We start from the raw sequence: 24,294 nt of genomic DNA, 5'->3' as shown, positions 1-24,294 counted from the left end.
TCCCCCCCCCCAAAAAAAACCCCAAAAAACACTATACACAGTTAGACCAGAAAAGTACTGAATAAAACCTGCTATCCTGGGGCTGGAGTGATAGCACAGCGGGTAGGGCATTTGCCTTGCACGCAGCCAACATGGCCGATACAGGTTCAATTCCCAGCATCCCCTATGGTCCCCCGAGCACCGCCAGGAGTGATTCCTAAGTGCATGAGCCTGGAGTAACCCCTGAGCATCGCCGGGTGTGACTCAAAAAGAAAAAAATAAAAGAAAAAAAACCCCCTGCTATCCTATAATTATCTGTTGGATAACAATGGTTTGTCCTTTCTCCTCCCTCAGGACTCCCATCATAGTGCTCCCAAGGTACACACCAAATCCCATCAGGCACTAATAATCCTATATTGCTTTTCTCTTTCCTCTATGTCCTTTGCATGGTTTAGCAATGTCCCTTTTGTATAGATACAGGAAGACAGCTGATGCTATGTTTTTGTAACATAGGAGTTAACTGACTCCAAATAATATTTACCCCTGGGAATCCATCATATTTACATGACTTAAGCCTCATCTGCCCTTACTTCCAAAAGGAGGGTCCTACCTACCAATCAACCAGTGGCCTGTTCGTTCCTTCCGCCCCTGTTCCTTCATTTCCAATTTCCATCCAGTCAGGGAAACAGTTCTCAGCCACCGAACACATGTGTCCCACACACCTATACTGTTTGAATGTACAATTATCCAGTTAACATATTTTGTTACTTTCGTAACAGGGGCTGGAGAGACACTACAGCAGGTAAGAAGCTTGTCTTGCATGCAGCAGACCTGGGTTTAATGCTCAGCACTGCCCAAGCCCTTCCCAAGTACTACCAGGAGTGACCCCCTGGATACAGACCCAGGAGTAAGTCCTGAGCAGAGCCTGGTGTGCGAACCCCACCAGAAAAATATAAAAACAAAAAGAGTTCTCATTATATATGTGAAGTTGTATAATATAGCAGCTTCAACCTTCATTCCTGGGACTGCTGCTGATCCACAGTAATTTTCTGCTTTCATAAAAAAATTATTGCCACCTAACACACTGTAAAATGGAAAACTTTTTCATTTTATAACACTAGGCTAAAAAACAAACACAAAAAATACTATTGTAAATAATGTCTTTGCAGTTCACAAAGTATTTCTCTTACTTTCTATGTCTGCAGATTTAAATAAGCTGAACACCACTTGAATAGCACTGTAGCACTATACTCCCGTTGTTCATTGATTTGCTTGAGCGGGCCCAGTAACATCTTTGGCATATCGAATGTATCACAGATAGCTTTCCAGACTTTGCCGTGAGGGTGAGATATTCTCGGTAGCTTGCCGAGCTCTCCAAGAGGGGCAGAAGACTCGAACCCGGGTCGGCCGGGCCAGCCACGTGCAAGGAAAACACCCTACCCACTGTGCTATAGCTCCAGCCCAACCACTTGTATAATATTAATCAAAAGTATGTTATGTCACTGTTCACAATAGCCAAAATCTGGAAACAACCCAAGTGCCCTAGAACAGATGACTGGTTAAAGAAACTTTGGTACATCTACACAATGGAATACTATGCAGCTGTCAGGAGAGATGAAGTCATGAACTTTGCTTATAAATGGATAGACATGGTAAAGGTAAAGGTAAAGGCCCTCCCGTTGATCGTCGATTTGCTCGAGCGGGCCCAGTAACGTCTCCATTGGAGACTTTGTTGTTACTGTGTCTGGCATATCCAATACTCTCGGTAGCTTGCCAGGCTCTCCAAGAGGGGCGGAGGATAGACATGGAGAGTATCATAAAGTAAAATGAGTCAGAAAGAGAGGGACAGACATAGGACTACTCATTTATGGAGTATAAAATAATATAACATGAGGCTGACACCTAAGGACAGTAGATACACGGGATAGATAGATTGCTCCCTAGCTGGAACCCTGCCTCATGAGCAAAGGGGAGAAGGCAGCTGGAATAGAGAAGGGATCACTAAGAAAAAGATGGCTGGAAGAATTGGTCGGGATGGGAGGTGTGCAGAAAGTAAATAAAGGACCGAACATGATAACCTCTCAGTGTCTCTATTGCAAACCATAATGCCCAAAAGTAGAGAGAGATTATGGGGAATCATATCCGCCATGGAGGCAGAGGGAGGGTGGGAAAAGGGGGTATACCAAGGATATTGGTGGTGGGGAATGTGCACTGGTGGAGGGATGGGTGTTTGATCATTGTGTGATTGTAATCCAAACATGGAAGCTTATAACTATCTTATGGTGATTTAATAAAATTAATAATAAAAAAAGTAGGCTATAATACCTCAATATATGAAATAAAAATGAAGTAGCTTCTGTTTCAAAGAATTAACAATAAATGTGAGGTACAATTTTTATGTGTGATTCGTCAGGCTTCTGTGCCTTAATACATGCCAAGGGTGTCTCCTCCCTTTGCTTAGCAGATAAATTCCTGCATTTCCTCTTCAGGCTTCCAATATTCCAGCTAAGATTTCTCTAAATGTCCTTCCCGTTATTTCTTTCTTCTTGGTTCTTTCTTAGTCAGTCACTCATTCAAATATTCCATTCTCAAAGAACTTCATAAAATTTTTTTAGCTTAAAATTCACAAGCACAGCGGTAGGGCGTTTGCCTTGCACACAGCCAACATGGCCGACCCGAGTTCGATTCCTCCGCCCCTCTCGGAGAGCCCGGCAAGCTACCGAGAGTATCTCGCCCACACGGCAGGGCCTGGCAAGCTCCCCATGACATATTCGATATGCCAGACACAGTAACAACAAAGTCTCCAATGGAGACGTTACTGGGCCCGCTCGAGCAAATCAACAAACAACGGGAGGGCCTTTACCTTTACCTTTACCAAAATTCACAAACCACATTATTCAAATTATATGTGCCTCTTAATCCTCATGAGTAAGGGAGGTCTTACTTGTCTCCACCCATTTCTGATGAGAAAGCATTCATAGTCATTTTTTGTTGCTGTTGCTTTGGGGCCACACCCAGCGGTGTTCAGAGCTCGTTCCTCTCTGTCTCAGAAATCACTCCTGGAGGACTCAAAGGACCACCCGGGATGCTGAGGATTGAATGCATTGGTTGCATGCAAAGAAAATGCCCTACTTGCTACACTTTTGCTTTGATTATTCATTGATTAGTCTTCTGAGTTGTTTTTTAGGTCATACATACTGGTGCACAGGGATCACTCATGATGATGCTTAGGGGACCATATGGGGTTTCTGGTAAGGAACCCAGGTCAGCTATGTGCAAGGAAAATGCCCTACCCACTGTATAGTCACTCTGGTCCCCTTATAAGTTTTATATCCAAACTAAACTTCTCTTATTCCTGCTTCTGCTTTATAAAATATAGAATCTGCTCTTCTAATCTGGTTAAAGCAGGGAGAGATGAAAGTCACCTACATCTGGGCAAGGATCTTTTAACTCCCTTTATTTTTAATTAGTCAAGGACATACACTGTAGATGTTTCTGCCCTTTTTTGGTATAATTTATTTTGGGGGTATGTTTGGGTCACACCCGTTATGCTCAGGGCTTACTCCTGGTTCTGTGCTCAGGGATCACTGACTGTGTTTGGGCAGCACATGGGGTGCTGAGATTGAACCTGGGTCAGCTGTGTGCAAGACATGTAAGTACCCTGCCTACTGTACTGTCTCTCTGGTCCCTACATTCTTTTATTTTGTATTTTCTTATACTGTATTTTTGGGGGCCACACCTGGAATTGTTTTGGGGACTAACTCTTGGCTTGATGACCCACGCAGTACCAGGACTGATGTGGGGGCTCCTACATGCAAGCACACGCTCCAGACTTTGAACTCTCCCTGACCCCTCAGTATTTTTTAAGTATCTAAAATTATAGTATACAAGTAAATCTTACTTCTGCCATTAACTCTAGTGGGGCATGAGTCTCCTTAGTAGAGTTACCATCATCTTCATAATCTTCATCACTGGTATCTTCATCATCATCTATGGATTCAGACAACTTAACATCAGCTTCCTGATGCGAATATTCATTATTTTTCTCCTGTTCTGCTATGACAACATCTTTGCAAATTTCACCTAAAAACAATTATACACATTTTACCCATTATTGAAAGTCTTATAAAGAATCAAATATAAATGTTTACTATATAGCTTCCTTCTATAGTTACTCTTTTTTAAAAAATACCTAAACAGCAGTGCCGTGAAATTTTCACTTCCAAAAATGGTTACAAAACTTGTCAAGTTAAAAAAGGAAAAATCCCAAATCATTAACAATGAGCAGATGTTATGTGAATTGATATTTAAAATATTAATTAGTTGGGCAGTTTTCTACTTTCTACTCATTAACAACATAAGTAATACACTTTTGAGAAAGACAAAATGTCATTCTGGGCTCGGGGTTATAGCTCAAAGGGGTCAAGGACATTCCTGGCATGTGTATGGTCCTGATTTTGATCCCAGGTACCACAGAGTCTCCTGGACACCACTGGGTGCAACCCTGGTGGCTTCTGAATACCTCTGGACCATAAGCGTGGCAGCACTGAGTCCAAACACAAGCCCAAACTGCTGGGCAAAAAATTACCAGGAGTGGTCCCCTGGTTCTCCAGGATTGCTGGGTATTGTTTTTTACATAGCACTGTCCTCCCATTGTTTATCGATTTGCTCAAGCGGGCACCAGTAATGTCTCCATTGTGAGACTTGTTATTGTTTTTGGCATATGGAATACATCACGGGAGCTTGCCAGGCTCTGCCATGATGCGGGCAGGATACTCTCCGTAGCTTGCTGGGCTCTCTGAGAGGGTCGGAGAAATCGAACCTGGGTTCTAATATATATATATATATACATATATATATATGTATATATGTATATTTTCCATTCTAGGAGCTGGAGCAATAGCACAGCAGGCAGTGCATTTGCCTTGTACGCGGCCATCCCGCTTTCAATTCCCAGTATCCCAAATGGTCCCCTGAGCTCTGCCAGGGTTAATTCCTGAGTGCAGAGTCATGAGTAATCCCTGTGCATTGCTGGGTATGACCAAAAAATTTTTTAAAAAATTCCATTTGATCTTGAGAAATGTATTTCTTTTCTTCTATTTGAGCCATACCCAATAGTGTTCAGGGATCACACCTGGTGATGCCAGAGACCATATATACCATGAACACAGTCAGCCTTGTAGTGCAAGGCGAGAGCTTTAATCCCTATATAATCTCTCTGCTCATGAGAAATATATTTCATAATTTCTGTCTGTATGTGGTACTAGGGACTGAAACAAAGTCTTCATATATGCAAGGCTTGTGCTCAACCACTGAGCTACATATTTGACTCCACAAATTATTCTTATAGGACAGTAAATACTAAATAGCTTGGAAAGGTGGAAAAATAAGTAATTCTTCTTAGGCAGGGCATATCAATCCTCGGGTACATGGTAATAATGTTCCCTATCTCACTATACACACACATACACACACACACAAACACATACCTAGGAAGATAAATGTAAGGTATTCTAGATCTAAGTAGAGGTTACACAACGTTTTTAATTTTTCTTTTCTTTAAATTTATCGATTTCTAATTCATTAATTTTTCCCATTTACTTATTAATAATTTTTAATTTTTTCTTAATTAATTTAATTAATCATAATTAAATTAAAATCCCTCCCGTTGATCATCGATTTGCTCGAGCGGGCCCAGTAACGTCTCCATTGGAGACTTTGTTGTTACTGTGTCTGGCATATCGAACACTCTCGGTAGCTTGCCGGGCTCTCCGAGAGGGGCGGAGGAATCGAACTCGGGTCGGCCATGTTGGCTGCGTGCAAGGCAAACGCCCTACCCGCTGTGCTATCGCTCCAGCCCAAATTTTTCTTAATTCAAGTAAAAAAATATCTAAGACCAAGCACAGTGTCTAAAAAAAGTAGTATCTACCAACAACCTACGTTCAGTGCCCAGCTTCATGATGAGCCTCAGAAATACAAGAATAAATAGATTTTGATCTCAGGGTAACTGCTCACATGTTAACTCGAGAAGGAAGAGCCACAGTGGATAACAATAAAACAGTTTGGAAGCAGAGCAAGGTGAGAAGGAGATAAACAAGAGAGTGAAGGAGTGGAACTCCAACTCCTTAGTGCTAACTGTGGAGTGGTCAGAAACTGTCCAGTGTGTGTGGACCAGTTTTCCTGGGAGGGGACAGTACGAACAAATATAGAAACAAACAGGTAAAAGGAGCACCAAGCACACTGATGCTGCTTTGGCATAAGGGTGGAAGCTAAAATGGTGATAAGATATAGCCAGAAGGGCAGGTAGTGGCTGGCAAGATAAAGGAACAGACTTGGGGACCTGAAGTCTTGGAATTAGGACTTTATAGTAAGAATAGAGAGACTAATGAAAGACTAAAAGGAAATAATTTTCAATTTTCTATTTCTGAAGTAACAAGAGCAGGGCAGTCTATTTGAGGGGGTAAGAAAAGTTAAGATTCCAGCCTCTTAAATAAAGGTTGTGATTCCATATATGGTTTCATATTAATTTAAAAATTGTTTTAAAATAGCTATGTCTTATTAACAGTGTTTGATTTATATATCTATTTGATATGCATAAATTCCTGGGGTCATATAAAAATTTACCATGTGAATCGGGGGGGGGGGTCTCTAGTGGAAAAAAAGCAGCAGTGGCCCTGAGTTAGAGTGCTCTTGAAATTGGTCAGGGGAGAGAAACGTGATAGATCTGGTTCTGGTAAAATAAAATGAAGAGGAAGTGCTAGACCAGAGGACTATTTAAGAGATCAAATCTCAGTGGCACAATCTATTAGCACAGTTTCTAAACTTCGGTAATACACTACCTTCATCCATTTTGCTATATCTGAGTGTTTTTCACACTAACATTTTTTTCAATTTATCTTAACATGGACTTTTTTTTGCTAGTTCTATTATCTGTGAAACAAATATATTAATAAAAGTAATACATTATTTTATAACTTATATGCCCTTATATAACTTATATAACTCTAAACTCCACATCTATAACCCAATTTCTTTCAATATCTCAATAAAGTATATACTACTTTTATCCCCATTCACAGAGAAAACTAAGGGACCAAGAGGTTAAATAATGTGCCCAACTTCACATCCTTAAATAAGTGATATATCTAAAAGTCAGTTTATCTTCCCAATCCTTCTGTTTCATCATGTTGTATGTATCCTTCCTTCCTTCCTTCCTTCCTTCCTTCCTTCCTTCCTTCCTTCCTTCCTTCCTTCCTTCTCTCTCTCTCTCTGTCTCTCTTTTTCTTTCTTTCTTTGTCACACCCAGTGATGCTCAGGGATTGTTCCACTCAGGAATTACTCCTGGCGGTGCTCAGGGGACCACATGGGATGCTGGGAATCGAACCCGGGTCAGCGGTGTGCAAGGCAAACGCCCTACCCACTGTGCTATCACTCAAGCCCCTGTATGTATTTTTCTAACACACATAATATTATACTACTACAGCAATTTAAACACTTAAAATGTATCTCCTAAAATCATTTCTTTGGGAAATACTAAGTTACTGAAGAGCTTGCCAATTCTTTTGGCTCTGTGGAAGTCCCTATCTCTCACTGACTCACTTCATCCTTACTTGTAAGACTGAGTGGCTTAAGTTTTGCAAGAGACTTTCTTGGATGGGAATGAGACCCTGAGTCTTCCAAATTATGGAGTTATTAGAAAGACATTAGAAAGTGAGAAAATTCACGAAAACTGAAAAGACATTCACAAAAACAGAGACCCACACCAAAAGAAAAACTCCTGAAACAGAAAATTCTACATTGAAAGGGAGGACCAAATCCTTCCAGATGACTGGGGCACTGAGGCCAACTACCTGCTTCTGTTCCAGTTCCAGTCTCCATCGGCTCACAAGCACCCTGATCTTCTAGCTAGTTACCCAGTCCATTCACCAACTCATCCCACTAATGACATCAGAGGAGGGCCAGGTCACAATAAGGCAGCAAGGACTTTATGTGATGTCAAAGAACAGTCACATTCAATTCACCAACTCATGAGAGAACATTCCTGGTCCCTAGATCCAGGGAGCCCTCTCATCCTTTTAAGGCAGTTATCCTAACCTCTAATTGCCTTTCCTATTATGGTTGCCTTTTCATTGATTTATCATTTCTTTTTTCTGTCATACCCAGTGATGCTCAGGGGTCATTCCTGAATCTGCACTCAGAAATTACTCCTGGCAGTTCTCAGGGGACCATACGGGATGAAGGCGATTGAACCCAGGCTGGGCATGTGCCATCTCTTTGGTTCCTCATTTCTTGTTTGTTCTTGGTTTTGTCTTTGGGCCAGACCCAGGGGTACTCGTTGCTTACTCCTGACTCTCTGCTCAGGATTCACTCCTGGTGAGCTCTGAGGACCTTATGGCGTGCCAGAGATCAAACCCAGTTTGGTTGCGTAAAAGGCAAATGCCATACCTGCTGTACTATCATCCCAGCCACTCATTTCTTATTTTTTAATAGCTGGCTATCTCCCACTAGAATGCCAACTGCGAATTTCAGTCAACTATTCCAGCTTCAAACCAGTGTCTGCACTCCGAAAAAATTATTGTTGAATGAAACTTACCAATGCCTTTGTAGGTATTCTAATTCATCCTAAAATTTAATCCCTTATTCTTATTATTGTATGTAATATGTACCCATGGATTGCATGCTGGCTGTATATCAAATCACTTGGTCCACAAATTTTTAAAAGGTTATCATTTCCATAATTTGCCGCAGGTATGTACAGTTCTTGATACCCTAAAGGTCATGGAGAATGACTGAATTAAAAGCTACAATTACTCAAATTAAATCAATGCTATTACCTTTGCTTTCTCTTAAGGAAAATGGCCGCAGTTTTGATTGTAAGTTTGTTTCTGTGTCTTTATTTTCAATATTCTTTGTAGATTCTCTATTATCAATTTTCTTTTGAGAGATTTTATTTTCAATAACTTTTGTAGAAACTTTTTTCCTAAATGTTAAAGTTAAATAATGAAAAATATGCCTCAGGTCACAACTGTTAAACTTTATATGGTTATACATACAATATGCTACAGTAAATTATACAGCTAAAATGCAATATCCTTTCATGGAAAAACATAAATAATTTTTACAAATTTGATATATTCTATTTCTTCTGGGTGATTTGTCATTGTATAATTTATAGAATATCTAGAATTCTTTTACACAGAGCACATAATAATCAGTTACATAAATGTCTGGCATATCACTGTAATATAATAGAATAAAACTAAAGGAATACTAACTAGCTTTGGGGGTTTCTTCTCTATGAATGTTTTAAGTCATTCTTCTTCGGGAAGGAGTTGGGCCACATCTAGTTGTGCCTAGTTATTTCTGGCTTTGTGCTCAGGAATCATTCCTGGCGTGGGTTTGGGAGACTGTATGCATTGGGATTGAACGGGGTGTACAAGACAAGTACCCTACTCATTGTAGTATCTCACTGGCCCTCTTAAATCAATTCTTAACCAAATTATTATTTTAATGGTACAATGTGACTTACTTATGTTTAATTTTCTAGTCTTTCTCAAAAAAGCGTCAAAGCTTACAAGTCGAATCTCTTCAATTTTAATCTACTGACCCTTATTTGAGAAATTGATGCTCCTTATGACAACAATACTACTAGCCATTTTGGGGATTGGAGGTTCCCAAGTGGTGTTCAAATCTTAGAGGTTCTCACTGACAATTCTTTTTTGGGGGGGAGGAGGGGAGGCAGGGGCAGCACATCTGGTTGTGCTTGGGGCTTACCCCTGATTCTGTGCTCAATAATCACTCTTGGCAGGGCTTGGTGGATCATATGTAGTGCCAGGGATCAAACTTGGGTCATCTGTGTGCAAAGCAAACATCTCACCTGTTGTACTACTGGCCTGGACCTCACACTGGCAATTCTTAGGCAGCTGGGCTGTCAATTCAATGCAAGGGCATGAGGATCTGATGCTGCTGAGGCTCTGTGGTATTGGGAATACCAGGACAACTCTTTTGGTGCTGCCAGCACCACACGTAGCAGTGCTGGGGAGGCCTTCAGAGCTGCACCCAGTGATGCTCAGGGGACCATATGGAACAGTAATCAAACTGGGCTGGGAGCATGCCAGACATGTGCCCTCACTACTGTACTATGTCCCTATGTCCCAGTCCCAATACCACTGTTTTAGAAAGAGAACCATTATATATTAGTATTATTTAAATAGTTAAATTGAGTAAGATTTGAATTTTTACTGTAATTAGAAGGCATTTAATTTAGTATCTATTAGTGTTAAGTTATCCACTCTGGAAAATATTGATGATAGTAGCAGGTAAGCTAGTATTATGATTCTTCCCTAATATACATATAAGTAATTGGGCATATTTATGAAATCTCCTTTCTAATATATTTACTTTGCTCAGCAAGTTTACACTGATAAAAAGATTTTTATTTACAGAATATGAAGAAAAGAGAAGAGAGCATTGTGTTTAAGAGAGAATGTCAGATTCTCCAGAGAAAAGAGTGTAGTAAAGTTAAAGAATGGAATTAAACATCCCCAGATGAAATTCAGGCGATTCCAGGTGGGGATATAGCAAAGTGTATATTTTCAATGGGTCACTCTGAGCTATGCTCAGGGATCACTCCTGGCGGGGCTAAGGGGGCCATATGTGGTTCCAGGGATCATACTTAGGTCGGCTTCATGCAATGCCAAGCACTTTATCTGCTGTACAATCTTCCTGGCCTTCAGACTGTATATTTTAAAATTTGGTCTTAAAATTAATTATAATTATCTTGAGCATCACAAGGAGTGACCCCTGAGTACTGTCAGGTGTGCCACACTAAAAGTCACAGTTATCAAACATGGACCTCACAACAAAATGAACTAAAATCTACTTCTCCAAGAATGTCTTAGCTTATAATTCAAGAGATGGTGGATAACACTGGTTTGTCCTTTCTCCCTTGCTACAGGGAGCTTAGGTTCATCAGGTAACACCCAGAACAGTGCTCCTGAGTCACTCCCATTCTTTTGTGTGCTTATCTGTAGCTTCTCTGTGCTCTCTTCCACAACCGGTCTATCACCTTTTTCTCCTAATCAGACTCTGTTAACTTGTAAGGTCAGATCCTTCTAAGGACACTTGACTTGTATTTATGTATTGCCTTTCTCCCTCCTTCTGTCTCTTGTATAGTTCACTTTATTTTATTTCTTTCTTTCTTCTTTTTGGGTCACACCCGGTGATGCACAGGGGTTACTCCTGGCTCTGGAATCAGGAATTACTCCTGGCGGTGCTCAGGGGACATATAAGATGCTGGAAATTGAACCTGGGTTGGTCGCATGCAAGGCAAACATCCTACCTGCTGTGCTATTCCTCCAGTCCCTGGATAGTTCACTTTAAAGCAATGTCCTTTTTGTATAGACACAGGAAGACAGTTAATATTATGCTTTTGTAACTTGGAAGTTAATTGACTCCGAATAATATTCACTCTGGACACCTGCTTTCTTGACTTAAGCCTCGGGTGCCCTTAGTTTCTAACACCCAAAAAGCTGGGTCCCAATGAGGGGCTGAATGGACCCAGGGCAAGTGGTGAGCTATGAGCTACCCTGGCATCAAAATGGACCAAAGAGCCACTATAAGGTAAGAGCATGGTCAAGGATAAATTCTGTCATGATCCAAAAGTAACGACAAGATTAGGACCCTGCTAGGGTTAGGAAAGACTAATCTGGCCTGAGCACTGTAGTCTGAGATTGAGATGGCCCTAGGAGAGCACTTCTATAAGCTTAATGCATCTCTTACTGTGTCCATACAAAATGATTAATATTATGAATGTATGTTTGTTGGACTAAGGAGAGGAGAAATACACCCATAGTTGGAATTTCAGTCTTGGGAAGGTCCTCTTACTGAATGAGAATCTGTCCGAGAAGAAGTTTCCCCGGAGGGAAGAACTTTACCTCTGTTGATTATATCACCACACCTATGTGTAAGCCCCAACCTCTCATGCTTTTGGGAGTTATCTAAGACTGTAAGAGTGGGCTGGGGGAGGAAGAAGGAAAATGAAGTGGGAGTGAGGAGGAGAATGAAGGGAGATCCAGAAAGAGAATGAAATAGCATGGGGGAGGAAGAAGCAGGAGGAGAATCAGAGGAGAAAGGAGAGGAGATTGGAATGAACTGCAATTGAGACCAACCAGCCTTTGTCTGCCCATCGCCATTGGCCTCGCCAGGGTAGGGGAAGTGGCGCAAGACCACGGAACATGGGCGGAAAGAGATAGAGCACCACTGCCCTTTAGTAAATACACAAAGAGACATATTACAAAGGATCTGCCAGGGCCAGAGAATCAATAGGAAAATCCAGCAACCCCCCAAAAAGAAAAAAATTTAAAAAATTCTGAAAGAAATGAGCAAGAATTTCAGGCAAATGGAAACGAGCAAAAACAATTATATCAGTAAAATCCATAATAGTTGGTGCTTCAGCATTTGAAAAAAATAGAATATTATATATACCTCTACCTTTCTATAAAAATTTATTTTTCATTTTAAATATCCTTTTATCTAAGTAACGACTGCTTTAACAAAAGCAAAAGCTGGAGTGCTAATTCATGCATTTCTGGCCTCTCAAATTTAATTGAATGATAAATGGCTACAATATCTAGTTCTGATGGCTTAAAAGGTACGTGATAAACCAGCTGTACAACCAGAGAAATCATCTTACTTTGACACTGCTTCATTGGGTTCAATGATAACCTTTTCTGAAAGAGAAAAAAAGAAATTCAGTTGTCCCATCAGTAAGGATTTTCCTAGATAGAAAGTCTTGATTGGAAAATATGTAGCCATTTTTTTTTTGAAAGACAGACAATAAAGGATTTAAGTTTTAAGTCTTTCAATCATAGTCATTCCAGTAAATTATCTTCTTTATACTAAGGACCAAATGGTGGTCAAACATATTCTTTTTAATTAAGTAGTAAATTATTTACCCTTTGGATCACATTCTAGCAATCTACTTTTCTGTCTGTACTTTGGTAACTAAAAGAGAAACAAACAAAAAAAACAGTATTAGTTTGAAGTAATTGAAATAATGTAGTCATAGCCTTTATGTAAGCATTTATTTTACATAAAGTGCTATCGCTCCAGCCCATTTATTTTATCTAAAGTATAATTTCATGCTAAACTTCACTATCACTATCATCTCGATTTGCTAGAGCGGGCACCAGTAACGTCTCCATTCATCCCTGTCATGTGCTAGTGTAGCCTGATGGCATATTTGGGGCTCTTTCAGGGTCAGGGGAATGAGGTCCAACACTGTTACTGTTTTTGGCATATCAAGTATGCCACTGGTAGCTTGCCAGGCTCTGCCGTGCAGGCGGGATACTCTTGGTAGCTTGCTGGGCTCTCCGAGAGGGATGGAGGCTTTTGGAGCAGCCTCTAATCACCTTTACAGGTATTCCCAGTCAGGCATATATGCGGACAGGATACTCTTGGTAGCCTGCCAGGTTCTCTGAGCGCGAGAACTAGACAATAAGAGGTCACGGCCAGGAGCTTGGTTTTATAGTCTCTGGATCTTGGCCATTGATGGGGTTACATGCAGTTGGTGGGTGTTAACTGTCTAGCTACTGGAAGATGGAGGATCTGGGTGGCAGAGGCCCAGTCCCGAACCAAGCAGGCTTAGAGATCTCAGCCTCAGGTCCCGCACTTAATGCTAAACTTAAAGTCACTGTTAAAGTCACTGTCCTCCCATTGTTCATCAATTTGCTTGAGCGGGCCCAGTAACATCTCCATCGTGAGACTTGTTGTTAATGTGTTTGGCATACTGAATACTTCACAGGGAGCTTGCCAGGCTTTGCCGTGCGGGCTCGATACTCTCGGTAGCTTGCCGGGCTCTCCGAGAGGGGCGGAGGAATTGAACTCGGGTCGGCCATGTTGGCTGCGTGCAAGGCAAACGCCCTACCACGCTCCAGCCCAATGCTAAACTTAATTACTCAAAAATTATATGAACTGATGATAAAGTAGAACTAAACCACTCTTAGTAGTTTATATATACTTACCTTTACAGCATTCATCTTTAGATAATTACTGTAAAACAAAAATTTTTTTGTAAGTCTTTATAAGTCTATAAATACAGAATAGAACAATATAGGATATAGGGAGGGGCCAGAGAGAGAGAGAGAGAGAGAAAGAGAGAGAGAGAGAGAGAACAGCATGCAGGGCACTTGCCTTCACACTGCCACCATGGGTTCAATCCTTGGCATCCCAGATGGTCCTGAGCTTGCCAGGAGTGATCCCTAAGTGCAGAGCCAAAAAGTAAGCCCTGAGTGGCTTATGGCCCCAAAATATATTAATTAATCAATCAACCAATAAATAAATAAATAAATAAAAATAGGGGCTGGAGAGGTAATATAGTAGGTAAGACCTTGCTCTGCATGTGGCTGACCCGGGTTGGCTTCCTAGAACTCCAACTGGTCCCTATGCCCTGCCACGTTCCGGAGCACAGAACTAAAAGTAAGCCCTGAACACAGGTGAGTGTGCCCCAAAAATTAAAAAATAAAGTAGAACAATGCAGAACTCAGTCTGTCATAAGGTGCATTTTGTTCTTAGAGGATTCTTTCCATCTTAATGATAAAAATTCAGTCTTTCTGGAATAGGAATTGGGCTTTGAAAAATCTGGAGAAATTAACCTCTCTTCACCCTACATCTCTTGGGAGTTTAGGTGAAAAGAATCATAGGAATAATTTTACTGTTAGAAAAATGATGTGTTAAGTAACTTGATATTGTCTACCTTAAACCCTAAATCTAGATCCAAACATAGTCAAGAAAGAGGTTAAGGAGTCCCTTTACCTCCTGAGCTGATACTAGAAATCAGAAGCTCAGCTTGGCTATGGTTAAGACACTACAGTTTTCTCCCATACTTAGAAAAAACAAAACAAGAGAGAAACCAAATCACCTGCCACCTGCCAGGTGATTCAACTGTATAGGTAACAAACAAACAAATAACAAAAACAAAAAAGAAAAAAAACTTGAAGAGTGTATGAAGCTAGAACAGGGAATTTTTCCACGACTTTTTGAAGATACAGTATTTTTAATAAAATATTTTAACAAATATATTTAGAAATTAGAGGGAGCTAGGCATAGCTAAGTAGTAGAGTTCATGCTTCATATGCATGAGGCCCTGGGTTCCAACTCTTACAACTCCCCTAGAAATAAAGAAAATTAGGGGCTGGAGCGATAGCACAGTAGGTAGGGCATTTGCCTCACACGCGGCAGACCCTGGTTCGATTCCCAGCATCCCATATGGTCCCCTAAGCACCGCCAGGAGTAATTCCTGAATGCAAAGCCAGGAGTAACCCCTGTGCACTGCTGGGTGTGACCAAAAAAATGAAAATAAATAAATAAGTAAATAACATTTGCTTTTATCTAAAGGAACTTTTTATTTAATGTATTTATTTGGGCATCCCAAGCAGTGCATAGCGTGCCAAGGTGTCACTCCTGAAATACTTGGCTAACCCAATGAATAGTTCAATACAAGAAAACATTTAAAACTATAGTTCTTTTTGTTTCAGTTTTATTTGAGTGAGACACACACCCAGTAGTACTCAGGTGCTGCTCCTGCTTGTGCACTCAGAGATCACTCCTGGCAGGCTTAGGGGACCATATGTGGCATCAGGGATCAAACCTTGGCCAGTTGCATGCAAGACAAATGCCCTGCCCACTGTACCATCACTCCAGCCCTTAAAATATAATTAACTTCAAGTTATCTATTTACTTTGTTTAGTTTTCAAGTCACACCAATGGTGGTTGGGGGATAGTTCTGGCTTAGTGCTCAGAAACTGAACCAGGGCCCTTGTGTTCAAAGTGTGTGTGCTCCAGCCCATGGAGCTTTTTCCTTGGTCCTCTCTGTCTTTATTATATGATTCACTTGCTTCAGTCTCAAGCCAGAATTTTAGAATTAGTTGTAGTGCATACCTTGGGATTTCTGGAGGACAAAATTTACAATTAGGTGGACAATATGTGAAACTTCATGGTTTTGTAAATGTTCCCCTCACTGATTTGCATCCTGAATAAAGCAGTAGTATACAAACTTTTGTCTTAGGCTTTGCTTTCTGGAGAACTCTGATCAAACTAGACATTAAGTATGTTATTTTGATTATCCCTCATTGGAACTGAACACTAAAGCCTTTTTAGAAAAGCAAAGTTCCCCTCCATCCAACCTTACCAATCCCCAAACCAAGGGCCTCACACATGCAAGGCATGTGCTTTACCACTGGGCCATAATCTCAACCCAACATCTTTTTCCTTTTGAAATATAACTGTAAAGACCAAATTTAAGAAAATAAGACTTTACTCCTTATTTCCTAGGACAGCAGAGTTCAGAAGCTGAACAAGGCAAAACTGAAGCAAATAAAGGCTTAATGAAAGAAAGATAAGAGGACTTCTCTTGAAAGGTACTTTTACTCCATAGATTTCCACAAATTTGTGAGTACCCTGTGTCTGGATAGACAAAACCATCCTCTCCTTTCCAACTCTAGGATTGGCGCATATAATTCTTCCATTTTCACCTGATAAAAATAAAAACCTGGAATAGGAATTTCCTAGCCCTAGAATGGAAACCCAGACTCTGCTAGGTCTGTATTTACTGCTTTCTAGGAAATGTCTATTCAGTCTCCTTTCATAAAATTAAATTCCTTGGGAGCAAATAAAAAGTAATAATCAAAATTTAGGGTCCTTGAGTAAAAGACTTTTCATATTCTTACTCTGCTATTTTATATGTCATTTTGGCTGTTACTTAACTCTTTTGGCTTCTGTTCTTCCATCTGTAAAACAGGACGGCATGAATCCTAATTTCACTGGATCATTGTAAATATTAAATAGAATGATCTGGGTAATTTAGCACAGTGCCTGACAAATGGGAGAGCAACCTGATGTTTTATCGAAGAACAAACTGTGAAGATGTCTAAGATTGCTTAGGGAAATACGGAGGAAAGCAGACTAGCTCTGAGGCCTTTTAATAAATTAATGAATTGAAAAATACATAATCCCTAAAGTAATGACACTTGCTTAGAAAGATCACTGAATCCAGGCCAAAAAAAAAAAATCAATTTAGAACATAGGTAAAGTTAAGCAGGGATTTGTAAATTGTGCAGTCATTACAAGTAATGATGACAAAAAAGAAAACTCTGAAAGGAAATACTTTCAGAAATAAAAGATAGTATCGGGAAAAAAGTGCTGCAGGACTGGGATAAGAGATTTTTGTTTTATGTTCACTGTAGCCTCTTTAATCTGAACACATATGAATGCATTACCAGTTTTCAAAAACCAAATACGCTGGGCCAGAACAATAGTACAGGGGGTGGGGCACTTGAACATGGCCAACCCTGGTTTGAACCCCAGCACTGAGCCCCACTAGGTGTGATCCCTGAGTACAAAGGCAGGTTTAAGCCCAGAGCACCATTGGGTATGACACAAAAGCAATAATCAAAACCCAAATATATTAAATAATAGTAGCACTGTAGCACTGTCCTCCCGTTGTTCATCTATCTGCTCGAGCAGGTACCAGTAATGTCTTCATTGTGAAACTTGTTACTATTTTGGCATATTGAATACACCAGGGGTAGCTTGCCAGGCTCTGTCGTGTGGGCAGGATACTCTTGGTAGCTTGCCGGGTTCTCTGAGAGGGGCAGAAGAATCAAAACCCGGGTCAGCCGCATGCAAGGCAAATGCCCTACCCGCTGTGCTATCGCTCCAGTAGCAATAATAAAAACACATTTATATGGTTTTAAAAATATCGTTTTTAATGTTCTTTATGCTTATCCATCTCTTAGAGATGTAAGAGCAGTATTTTGGTCTTCTGCTACTTCAATTACCTTCTTTACCCTGAGGCACCCATTCTGGGATCTGGTCTCCAGAACAAACAGTATATAGGTGTATGCCTGTTACCCCTTGTGGCTAAGGTTATGTTACAACATTAATTTAATTCACCCTTTAAGTCTCTATCAAGTATGGCTCTTGGAACAAGGGTTAACTCCTCTGATGTCCTTCATGATGATGGTCATGGGAACAACACTGTCATGACAGCCGCCAATTTTTATGAAACATTCAGTGTCTATTAAAAACAAGTATTTAGGGGGTTGTAGAGACAGTATATGGGTTAAGGCACTTGCCTTGACTCAAAATTGACCCTGGGTTTGAATCCTTGGCACCCCAAGGGTCATATAACACTACTGTACACATAACCAAAAAAAATTTCTGAACAGTCAAACACAAACCCCCTCAAGATAAAAATAAAATACTTGGTTCCAGGGAGACGATTCAAATGGTATAGCACAATCTAGGATGCGCAAGGTCCTGAGTTTGATCCCTGACATTGTATACCTAACACTCCCAGAATCACTGGGAGGAATAGACAGTAGGTGATCTGGTAAAGGTAAAAAGGTAAAGGCCCTCCCGTTGATCGTCGATTTGCTCGAGCGGGCCCAGTAACGTCTCCATTGGAGACTTTGTTGTTACTGTGTCTGGCATATCGAATACTCTGGGTAGCTTGCCGGGCTCTCCGAGAGGGGCGGAGGAATCGAACTCGGGTCGGCCATGTTGGCCGCTTGATCTGGTAAGAGTAATTAAAATTAAATCAAACAAGCATTGGCTGAGCACCTACTATCAAAAGAGCTGTCCACAAACAACCTTCTACTTTCAGAATTCAGCTCTGAGGCCTGTTTTCTGGGTTCCCTATATTCCCAGGTATTATACTTTCTTTAAGTATCCTTAAAATAAGGCATTTATTTGGTTAGCAGATCCAGTTTATCTGATCAGAGAACAAACAATACTGTTCCCTAACAAAGTATGGCTAATAGTGGCTGGACTGAGGAGTGAGTCTACAATGAGTTAAACTCATGCTATCTTGGTCTGACACTTTTCGATCATCAAAAAGGTAGAGGGGCTGGAGTTATAGCACAGCAGGTGGGGCATTTGCCTTGCATGCGGCTAACCCGGGTTCGATTCCCAGCATCCCATATGGTCCCCCAAGTACTGCCAGGGGTGGTTTCTGAGTACATGAGCCAGGAGTGGCCCCTGTGCATTGCCGGGTGTGACCCAAAAAGCAAAAAAAAAAAAAAAAAAAAAAAGGTTGAAAGATTGTGCAGGCATTGTTCTTGCCTCTAAAAGTGGCCAGACCTGGCCCCTGACCAATCACTGACCAGACCTCCCAGCCCCCAGGAAGTCTGTTGTAAGCTTGCCACAAGAGTGTTGGGGTGAAGGGCAGTTAGGATAGAAAAGGGACCAGTATGACAATAATAGATGGAAATAATTGTTTTCGACAGGAACTTGAGTGTTCAAAGTAAAGGGATACACCTGATAACCTTTCTGTGTCTGTTTTGCAAACCAGAAGGCCCAAAAGGAGGGAGGGAGGGAGAGAGAGAGACAGAGAGACAGAGAGGGAGAGAGGGGGAGAGGGGATGGGGAGGGGGAGAGGGAGAGAGACAGGGTGTGGGAGAGAGGGAGAGAGAGAGAGAAAGTCCACCATAGAGGTGTGTTTGTGTGTGTGGGGGGGAGGGGGGCGTTGTGTAGGGGAAGAGCCCGGAGGGAAACTGGAGACATTGGTAGTGGGAAATGTACACTGAAGTTATGGATGTTGGAACATTATATGATTGAAACCCAATCATGAACAACTTTGTAACTGTGTATCTCACTGTGATTCAATTAGAATTAAAAATTTTTTTAAAAAAAAGTGGCCAGACGGGCTGGAGCGATAGCACAGTGGGTAGGGCGTTTGTCTTGCATGCAGCCAACCCAGGTTCAATTCCCAGCATCCCATATGGTCCCCCGAGCACCGCCAGGAGTGATTCCTGAGTGCAGAGCCAGGAGTAATCCTTGAGCATAGGCGGGTGTGACCCAAAAAAAGTGTGTGTGTGTGTGGGGGGGAAACAAAACAAAAGAGCTACGATAGTGTCACTATTTTAAAATCCAAATATCCTAAACGATGTTAAAGCCCAATAAACCGAGTCAAGCGAGTAAATGGCATTTCACGACAACTAAGGTATTTCCATTAGAAAGTTAAAATCTGAACAATTTTTTAGAGGAGACGACAGGGGTAAATTAAAGCGTCGGAAATTCCGGGGCTGGAGCAATAGCATAGCGGGTAGGGCGTTTCCTTGCACACGACCGACCCGGGTTCGATTCCCAGTATCCCGTATGCTCCCCTGAGCACCGCCAGGGGTGATTCTTGAGTGTAGACCCAGATGTAACCTCTGTGCATCGCCAGGTGTGACCACCCACACCCAAAAAAAAAGAGTCGGAAATTCCTAGCTGGGCTTCTTTTCTTTCTGTATTCTGGGGCTGGGTTGGGAGGGTTAGGCGGGGGGCGCGCGCGCGCGCCAATCCTTCGGTGAGAGAAGGACGGCGTAGACACGTCCGTCGGAAGCGCCCCGGCAGCCGGCCGCACGACCACCCGCCTCCCGCTCCTCAGGGCGGACCGCTGAGAGAAAAGAGAGAGAGACAGAGAGAGAGAGACGCGGCCCGCCGAGCGCGCCGCCGCCGCGCCAAGCCTACCTGCTCACGCGCCGCCTCGCCAAGTCCGAACCTGCAGAGGGCAAGAGAAAAGTGCGGGTCTCCAGAGCGGGCTTTCGGGGGACCCTTTCGGGGGAGGGTCGCTGAGGGTCGGTGAACCGCGGCGCCTGTTACCGGCTGGCTGCTGGCTCACGCCGACGATCCGCAGGGCCGACTTCAGGGGTCGCACGTCTGGTCCAGCGAAGTGTTTCGAGCCGGGAGCTGGAAACGCCGCGTCGCCCAGGAGACCAGACGGCGCGCCCGAGCCGCCGCGAAGCACTGAGGGGAAAGTGGGAGGAGAGAGGCGGGGCGCGGCGGGGCGGGCTCCGGAAGACGGGGAGGGGCGGAGCGGGGGCGGGACGCTGCCGGGAAGCGGCGGCAGACGTGAGTGGTGGACGCGGCCGAAAGGCGGGGCTAAGAGCGCGCCGCGGGCTCCGGAAGCGGCGAAGGGGGCGGGGCCCGATGAGTTTGGGGGCGGGCGGAGGGTGGGGCCCTGGGTGGGCGGGGCCTGAGCCTGCTCTGGACTGCCAGCAAATTGCGGGGTGGAGGAAGACCTGCGGGACCCGAAATCCAGGCGGTTTGTGGGCGCTATCCGCGCAGCGAATTGGGCGCACGACCCTCGGAAGCACGTCGGCAACGCGCTTGCTCCGGTTACTTTGTGGACGGCAGGACTGGAGAATGTAATACCGTTGTCCATACCTAGAGGAGTTGGGATTGTCATTATCCACATCCAAGCCCGTTATTGGCAGAGAAAGGGAAGAAAGGGCGGGGTGGCCTGGTTATAAAGTTGTGGCCTTAGGTGGGGGGTGGAGGGGTATCTTGAGTTGGAAGAGAAGATTCCTCTTGGTAAAAGGCGAAAGATTTATGAGATCTGAAGAGGAACCAGAGTACGAGAAGGTTCTTGGGAATGAATCCTGCAAGAATTGGTGCCCTACCTGAGGCCGCCCCCAAAGACTATGAGTTCCCTAGGGAATGAAGGGACCCCTGATTCGAACCAGGAAAACGTCTCTCCCTGTACCGGATGTGAAGTTGATTTTGACTAATTCTAGGTTTTACTGCTTAAATAATCATTCTGGTCACAGAAGCTGGTTGAAAAAATTCTATTGGAAAATTCTAATTGTCCCTCCAGCTTTGTTTCTAGGAAGAAATCGGTTGTTTTCCTCTACTTTGGGATAAATGGCTAGGATTGATTTGTTGCTAGGCAACATGTTTTAAAGGAAGCCCATTTGTTGGTATCTAGTCAAGATTCAAATTTCATGTGAAAGGATTGATAAAGTCATTATTTAATCTCTACAGCGTTAGGTGCCCTCTGAGCTATTTTTTGGTAGATGGCTCTCAACTTCAAATGACATAAAATGAGTAAATCTCTGACGTTAATAAGTATTGAATAAATGGTAAATCATTATGATTGTTATTATTAAAATTGAAACAGTCGAACCATTTCAGCAGTCAAGAGTATAGCAGCACTGCACTGTCCTCCCATTGTTCATCGATTTGCTCGAGTTGGCTCCAGTAACGTCTCCATTGTGAGACTTGTTGTTACTGTTTTTGGCATATCCAATAGGACACAGGGAGCTTGCCAAGCTTTGCTGTACAGGCAGGATACTCTCGGAAGCTTGCCGGGCTCTCTGAGAGGGACGGAGTCAAAAGTATATAGAGATTAAATACTTTTTATCTTCTCTTTATCATTTGCTCACATTCACACTAAATCTCCTTGAAGCCCTGGACAGTAGGAGAGAGAAAAAATAAAAAGCCAGATGAAAATTTTTTCAAGAACTGAATAAAGTCATTGGCAAATACTTTTAAAAACCTTTTTAAAAACTTTTTTCCTATTCTTTTGTTTAAATTGAGTCACCATGAGATACAGTTACAAAGTTGTTCATGATGGTTTGTCTTACAATATTCCAACACTTCTCTCTCTCTCTCTCTCTCTCTCTCTCTCTCTCTCTCTTCTCTTTTTGCTTTTTGGGTCACACCCGGCAATGCACAAGAGTTACTCCTGGCTCATGCACTCAGGAATTACTCCTGGTGGTGCTTGGGGGACCATATGGGACACTAGGAATCGAATCCGGGTCTGCCATGTGTAAGGCAAATGCCCTACCCACTGTGCTATCCCTCCAGCCCCACAACACCTGTCTATTTACCAGTGTACATTTCCCACCACCAATGTCCCCAGTTTCCCTTCCACCATTACCACCATCCTCAGTCTTCCTCTGTGACAGATCTTTCTCTCTCTCTCTCTCTCTCTCTCTCTCTCTCTTTCTCTCTCTCTCTCTCTCTCTGCTTTTGGGCATTATGGTTTAAATACCAAAGAGAGATTCACTATCTTTGAAAACATTACCTTTGATGAATTTATTACTGATAAACAGGTAATGTCTGACTTCCCATTGTCCTTTTTATTCTAAGAAATGTAACAGTAACCTCTACTCACACATTGAACATCCTTTTACCATCAGGCGGATTCAAGTTCACTTGTAGAATGCAGGTTTTCAGTGGGGTTTTGTTGTTTGTTTGCTTGGGGGTCACACTCAGCAGTGCTCAGGACTTACTCCTGGCTCTGAGCTTAGGGATCACTCATGGTGGCAGCAGAGAACCATATGTGATGCCAGGGATCTAATCTGGGCTGGCTGCATGAAAGTCAAGCACCTTACCAATTGTACTCTTGATCTGGCCCTAGGTTTTTAGTGTTTGTTTATCATCCACAACCTGGGGAATAAAAATATTCCCCCCCCCCCCTATGAAGAAGTGAGCCATTAGCCATACCAGGCTTCCGCTTTGAGCCTCCGGTTTTTCAAATGCAAAATAATGAGGATATACATTCCAACCATGCATGCTCAGAATTGGAAGTGAGAAAATAGGCCAAGCACATGACATCTGAATAACTCAGACATTATTTTTACATCTACTACAATAACATGATATTCGATATGCCAGACACAGTAACAACAAAGTCTCCAATGGAGACGTTACTGGGCCCGCTCGAGCAACATGATATAAATAAAAAAATGTCTACATCTAAGGAAATGGTAAGGAGTAAAGATCATCACATGAAATTCCTGGTTAAGTGCCTCTTTGAACCCACAGATAATATTATTTCACCATGATAAAATTGAAATAGGAAGGTAGATGGGGGTGATGGTGGTGCTGGCAATGAATTCTCTGCAAGTAATAATAATAAAAAAATTGCTGGGATTTAAAGAAGTGACTCTATCACTAGTACTAAAGTAATCAAAAGCATTATGGCAAGTCCCACATTGTAGATACAGGAACTAAGGCCTGATAAGTGGCACCAGCCTTGGCTCAGAGACCCTCTCTGTAGAGAAGCTCTGTAGCACTGTAGCACTGTCCTCCCGTTGTTCATCGATTTTTGCTGGAGTGGGCACCAGTAACGTCTCCATTGTGAGACTACTTGTTACTGTTTTGGCATATCGAATTTGCAACGGGGAGCTTGCCAGGCTCTGCCGTGCAGGCGGGATACTCTAGGTAGCTTGCTGGGCTTTCCGAGAGAAACGGAGGAATCAAACCTGGGTTGGCCGTGTGCAAGGCAAACACCCTACCTGCTGTGCTATTGCTCCAGCCTGCTCTAGCAAGAACAAAGGATTATGATAAGGATATGAAGATGGACAAGCAAAAGTTTCAAGCTCCTCCCCCTTGACACTGCCATAGCAATGGATTTATCAACATAGAAAGTCTTGTTTGGTGACAGCTTGGGAGAAAAATCTATCCAACCAATTCTGAAAGGCAAGCATGGTGCTTAGTTATTCAGGGGGGGGGTAGGGGGGTGGGAGGGTGGGGGGAGTGTGT

General features: G+C 42.5%; 1 protein-coding gene across 1 annotated transcript in view; it reads right to left on the bottom strand.

Annotated features, from left to right (window-relative positions):
* Window positions 1–21,187, bottom strand: part of ERICH2 (glutamate rich 2) — a 35,004-nt gene extending 13,817 nt beyond the window's left edge. Inside the window, exons 1-7 of the mRNA XM_056110476.1 lie at window positions 20,626–21,187; window positions 20,494–20,524; window positions 15,919–15,928; window positions 12,936–12,984; window positions 12,674–12,710; window positions 8,814–8,959; window positions 3,881–4,062 (exon numbers count right to left, since the gene is read on the bottom strand). Of these exons, the coding sequence (XP_055966451.1) occupies window positions 3,881–4,062; window positions 8,814–8,959; window positions 12,674–12,710; window positions 12,936–12,984; window positions 15,919–15,928; window positions 20,494–20,524; window positions 20,626–21,187 (1,017 nt within the window). The remainder of the gene's footprint in view (window positions 1–3,880; window positions 4,063–8,813; window positions 8,960–12,673; window positions 12,711–12,935; window positions 12,985–15,918; window positions 15,929–20,493; window positions 20,525–20,625) is intronic.
* Between the last annotated feature and the right edge of the window lie 3,107 nt (window positions 21,188–24,294).

The sequence above is a fragment of the Sorex fumeus genome, unplaced genomic scaffold (genome assembly GCF_029834395.1).
Source record: "Sorex fumeus unplaced genomic scaffold, SorFum_2.1 ptg000009l, whole genome shotgun sequence".
In the NCBI taxonomy this organism is placed as follows: Eukaryota; Metazoa; Chordata; class Mammalia; order Eulipotyphla; family Soricidae; genus Sorex; species Sorex fumeus.
This window is presented reverse-complemented; position numbering and strand designations above follow the sequence as displayed.